Below are 6,000 nucleotides of genomic sequence, written 5' to 3'. Positions count from 1 at the left end.
AATACTCAGCCATTGTAAAATAACTTTCCTCATGTCCTTTTGCATAAAAGAGCTGGTGTTAAAGCTTTAGATATCTAGACTAATGGCCTGAACAAATGAGGACTAAAACCATCCAGCCATTCATTCTTTAACTAACCACTCAAATTTCTTAAGTACTGTAATTATAGAAAATTCAGAAGCCATTTTTAATAATTTATCACTACCTGGCTATATACAGAGTGCTTACTTGACACAAGCATAGGAACAACCATCAAGAATCAGATTTGCACATCTCATAGATCAATACTAAGCAATGATGCATAATGTAAATAGTTACATATACTAATAATATGGAGTGTGCTCATGTACATATATATATATATATCTAGTGATCTAGAAACAGCTTGAACCATTTTAGATTAAATCTAAATTGCTGGGGAAAAAAAGGAATTGTTCAACCAAATATTCTGATTTTTTGTTCAAAGCCAAACACTAAACTTGCTCTTCTAGAGCTGTATAAGAGGGAAGCAAAAACATTTCTGGAAGCATGATGGCTCTCTCTTAATACTTGGGAGACCTCTTTGCTCCAGCCAGGAGTGGGAGAGGTCTGCAATTCTGAGTCTAGGGAAGCCTCACCATAAATAGAGAATTTTAGAAATTCTATTTAAAAAGCAGCAAGGAGTACTCAGATAAAGAAAAGCAGTTAGGAATACTCAGATAAAGATTAGTAAGGAACTGATATGGAACAAAATACATTACTTGAGAAGAATCCTGCTGATTTCATTCCCATTGAAATGCTCTGGGCTATGTTACAGCAGAAATCAGTGTAGCTTTCAACAAAATACTGTGCCACAGGAAAATATTCTATTGCTGAGTGCTTTTCATCCTTTACATGATTTAAACCCAAACTTCTTTAGATAACTGTGAAGGGTGTTTCAAAATCATTAACAAGGTCAGCTGTGCAGCTACTAGTGAAACAGGAAAAAAAAAAATTAACATATCATCTATGGCAGACAACTATGATTTCAGTAAATAGGACTTCATTGAGCATCTTTAATGTGGGTATTTCCTTATTTTCATCACCAGGTTACTTAGAAGGCGTGCAGCTCTCCATATCTGGTGCCTCTGTCCAGTAGGATTAAGGCAAGAGGATCATCTTTCACTCAGGTGTTTACAAATTTCACAGAGGTGTGCACCTACAGGACCTTGATGGAGCTCTGCAGGACAAAAAAAATCCCCTGTTATGAGGCAGATGCAATAACCATTGCTCAAATGCATGCTCACAGTGCCTGCCGTGAGCAGCCCAGCACAGATATTATTTATTACAGTAGAATTATAGGACACATGGAGACTCCTCTGTGTTCTTTGCCTTTTCTTGCAGTCTAAGGGCTAGACTAAGGGCTGTGGATGTACACTCCTTTGCATGATGATTTGGGAGCCTAACACCACATACGTGCCATTAACACCAATTTTTAACTTGCACAAAGGCTGATAAGAGAGAGAAAAGCTGGAGTGTTGTAGTTGCAGATTTTTACCAGCACAGAAAGGAGAAGGAAGAGGTCTGTCTACCACTTAAGTTGTGCACATTCACTGTAAAGATACCATAACAGAGACTTTAAATTCAAATGCCAACGGGACATTCCTGTAGGCTACAGAAGCCCCTTTTTATATTACAGTATGACTCAAGGGGACTGGAAACAAATGATGGCAAATAATCTTTATAGGAGGTGCCTTATACACCCATACTAACAGCATCTGTTTGCAAGGTATTATCTGCAATTTAAAGTTATACAAGAGTTAAAAGTGTAACTTCTTCCAGTTCTTAAAATCCTGTCCAAAGGGACATGAGACATTCTCTGTTGAAGAGCTGACATTTTTTGACAGATACTGCAGTGAATGGAAGGCCACGACATCTTTGTTTAATGTGTTTTTAAACAAGCATTTTTAGTAGCTTTAGAAGTAAATGAGACTTAAATGAGTCTTTATTTGAGAAAGGATTATGTGAAAGATAGAGGACAAATCCTTATATAAAATCCAATCACATTTTTAAGCACAATCAAGCAAAGAGGCTGAAGCACAGATGTGCTCACACCCTAAAAAACGCCTTTCTCTAGAACAGAGCTGGCTGTAAATTCAGTCACTCAACCACAAACAGGGTGTAAGCCAGCTGAGCAGCTCTCCTGCTGAGGGCTGCAATGACAGCAGAGCCGTGTTCCAGTCTGTGTTTGGCAACAAAGTGCACAGGAAGGAAATCTGATGCCGAACATCGCAACTTTAAGACACAGTCAAATTGCTATTATTTTCACTGCCAGAACTAAACTTTATTTCCATGTGTATTACATACTTGTATTTGATGCCAAGTACATTAAAATTACTTTAACAGAGGATTTAAGTGAGGAATATTTATTCTTCACTAAACAGGTTAAGAAGGAATGTAAAAACCTATAAGAATAAACTGTTTAAGCTTTGTTTTGATTTTGGCAAACCAAACAGTTAAGTACTCTTCTGTTCTCTCCTCAGATCTTTCAAAGTACCAAAAAAAGCATCTTTTCATAATCATGCACCTCAAGAAAAAAATAGTCTTATAAAACCCATTTCATATGCTAAATATGGTTACAAATAAGAGTATCAACACAAAATTCCAAATTCCTATTTTAAAATACAAATACTGTATTATATTATGAAATGGGGATAATTCAAATATAACAATGACTACAAATCTAGCAATTTAAAGCAAACTTCAACATGCTGTTTGCTTTCATGTGGAAGAATTAGGATATTGCATGGTTCAAGCACTGCAGTAATTTCTGTCAACTCCTTGATGCCCAGAACGTCAAACCGCCAAACACAGAGACATGTATTCAGGTCTGAATAGCACCAGGTGGTTTTGTCTTTTTTTTTTTTTTTTCTTCTTTTTAGATAGATTAACATTTAATAAAATGAGTGACATGACAACTTTCTGAAAGTGACATGCACAAGTAGACAACTTGCTTCAAGTCTCCAACTAATAAGCTAAAAATTTTAGACAATACTGAACAATTACTAATGTATTTCATGGTACACAAGAAAACAGTGCTTCCACAGTATATCCTCAGTTCTCAAGTACAAAAATATCCGTTATGGGTAGTCAATAGTTATCAAAATTTTTATTGGTACAGAATGAAAGCAGCATTTACTTTATTGTTTTCTTTTTTAAACCATACATCATGAAGTTCCCTAATACATGTGGAGGAGTGAAATAGGCTCTGTACTATTTACCTGCTACTGATCTCCTAGGTCCAGATTTAATATATTTCCTGGCCAAATACAAACAGTATCATTAATAGCAAAGGGAAGGCAGTTTCTCAGTGTGAAAGGTCAGCATTTCGAGTCTTACTAAAGCGCTATTTTTGAAACAATACATCACCTAAATGTATAATTACATACACTACAAGTGGAAAACAAATTTTAATTAACAAGAACTATCGAGACTGGGCATAAACATCTTAATCACAAACCCTGGAAACATTACGGGTACTTTGATGTGGCCCTTTTTGGCAAGAGAATAAGAACAATGAATTATGGCTTTTCAATCTTCCTTTAAAAGCATGACTTATAAAATTCTGTAGGCTTAATTTATTTAGAGGACCCCTAACATTTTACTGTAACATAATTTACTAATTAGAAGTATTAATTACATCAATATATTAAGCCATTGGCTGATAGTTGATCACCAGCATAACACAGGAGCCATTTACTTTTTGCTGTTTGTAGGTAAGGGAGGTACTTTTCTAGTGAGAGCCATCCTACAGTACAATCAAACACTTCAGAGGTTACTACATAGCTTCTCAAATAAAATCCTCAAAGTTTTTGTTTTCCAGCAGATACTCAAATCAAGCCTATGCAGAGAGCAAATACAATCAAGTGCAGACTGTTCAAAATTCTCTCTCAAACATATTTTACAGTGCCCCTCTGCAAAACAAAAGCCCCTCCTCACCCCAATGGGGCAAGAAGGGGAAACAGGTCTGCCATTCATGTAGGAGTTTGGCTAACATAAACTTTTATTCAAGTTGTTAACAAAAATAGTTAAACATTTTTACAATTTAACATCCAGTCTGACAAAAGGCAAATCAATGAAAAAAATACAAAAAAGTAAAAAAGTGCACTACCCAGTCCAGTATTTTGCTTTAAAGTCATGTCACTTACAGTATATGAAAAATAAACCCAGAAGTGTAATTACTTCAAAATACACCGCTTCCATATTTCAGTATTTTACACATATATTCTATAGTGGAAGAGATCTCTTTAAAACTTTACTCTTAAAATATTGAGGTGCATATACCAAGTGGGATAAACTTGGCAAGTTAAGTTGCAGTAGAGAATCCTTTCAAATTTGGCATTTCATTTACATACCTTACCATGCCAGCAAGGTCTGTAGTACCTAAACCTTCTAGTAAGAACAGTAATTTTCTTTAATGCAGATTTACTAATACAGACAGCTACAAGAAACGGTGAGGTCAGCAATTCTATGGGATCTTAAGGAGATACGAGTCCTGATTTAGTCATCAAATGGTACAATGTCACAACAAACTTTAAGGCCATGTTTTATTTGCTGATTAATGGACAAAAGGCAATGGATTTCCCCCCCACCAAGTATTTTCTTGAAAGTCTGTGCTCATAAAAATCATGAAAAGTTGGAAAGACTTAATTATTGAAACTTTAAATATATTTTACACAATCTTGTTTGTACAAAAATACAAGTTAAATATAAACATAAAGCAATTATGATAATTTTATGTAAATCCATTTTGTGATATTCTGTTATATATAAAAAAGTTTCTCAGCTCTGTCTCATTTGTGAAAAGATCAATACCAGATTGAATCACTAAGTGGCAAAGGGCCCTAAAAAGCACACTTTAGCATTAAATATGTTTTACAATGTAAGTACCATTTTTTAATTTCATCTTCTCTAAAGACTGGCAAAAGATAGGGCAGTATGTCCATAAACCAACAAATAATTTGGCTACAATGTCATAAAACACAAACACACAAATCTGTACAACAAACCCAGTAGCTATGCAGTACACACTTGTTATACACACACATACACAGACATGGAATGAAACTTAGTGAGACGTCATTTCTAGTTCACTGTTCTTCAGGCTGGCATTTTGTCTGACTTCATCAAATGAATATGACTTTGTTACCTTTCCATTCTTAAATACTGTATGAAGGAGATCCTGCAAGAAACATCACTGGTTTAGCAAGAGTGACTTGGCAAATGAACAAAAATACAGGTTTTACAAACTCAAGAGCAAGCATCCAAACCAAACTTAGTAGGACTGGGGATTTAGACTATCAAGATACTAAATCTTTACAGCTTCTTCTGACACCTTTTGCTACCAGTTAATCAGAAGAAAGGATTTAGGCCATCCTGTGCACAGGCAGAAGTGCTTAGTAATGCCTACAGTGAGTTGTCCATGTATAGCAAAAGCCAAATACATACATGCAAAGGGTACCTTATTGGAGCAGGTAGTAAGAAAGGCAGAACTCAACCAACTAATACCATTCAACTACAGTGGTTTGAATGAAATCTTTACTCCCTTCACATGAACTATGAAAAAAAACCAAACCCAACTAATCTTTTTTCACAGTTCCCATTGCATACATTTTGTAAAACGGTGCTTGCAAGCAGCACGCTGAAGAGCAATAAGCACAGCTTTGTAGAAAAAAGCTAGCAAAAAAATTTTAGTCACTATGCTTAATGACCAAGGACATGCTTAATGCAAGGACATGTGGCTTCAGGGAAATGGGCTTCCAAAAGAGCACATTTCCCTGTCATTTCCCAGAAAGCCTCAGAACCTGTACCACACAAATAACCCTCTCTAACATCCCAGAACAAAAATTTCTTAATGAATTATTTCATCTTTCAAAAGTGAAAGAACTACATATTGCTTAAGTTCAGAGCCAAAGTCTTGCAATTTGTTTTGAAGGAATTTCTCAGCATTAGGTCTCTCCCTCTCTAAATATACATATATGGGA

General features: G+C 35.5%; 1 protein-coding gene across 2 annotated transcripts in view; it reads right to left on the bottom strand.

The window, feature by feature from the left end:
- Positions 1–2,275: 2,275 nt before the first annotated feature.
- NAMPT (nicotinamide phosphoribosyltransferase) overlaps positions 2,276–6,000 on the bottom strand; it is a 31,452-nt gene continuing 27,727 nt past the window's right edge. For both annotated transcript variants that reach the window (XM_071733936.1, XM_071733935.1), the window contains one exon: positions 2,276–5,198. In XM_071733936.1, coding sequence (XP_071590037.1) covers positions 5,085–5,198 — 114 coding nt within the window. In that variant the 3' untranslated portion in view covers positions 2,276–5,084. The remainder of the gene's footprint in view (positions 5,199–6,000) is intronic.

The sequence above is a fragment of the Heliangelus exortis genome, chromosome 1, assembly GCF_036169615.1.
Source record: "Heliangelus exortis chromosome 1, bHelExo1.hap1, whole genome shotgun sequence".
NCBI lineage: Eukaryota > Metazoa > Chordata > Aves > Apodiformes > Trochilidae > Heliangelus > Heliangelus exortis.
Note: the sequence above shows the minus strand (reverse complement) of the source record. Positions and strands in the feature narration are given on the sequence as shown.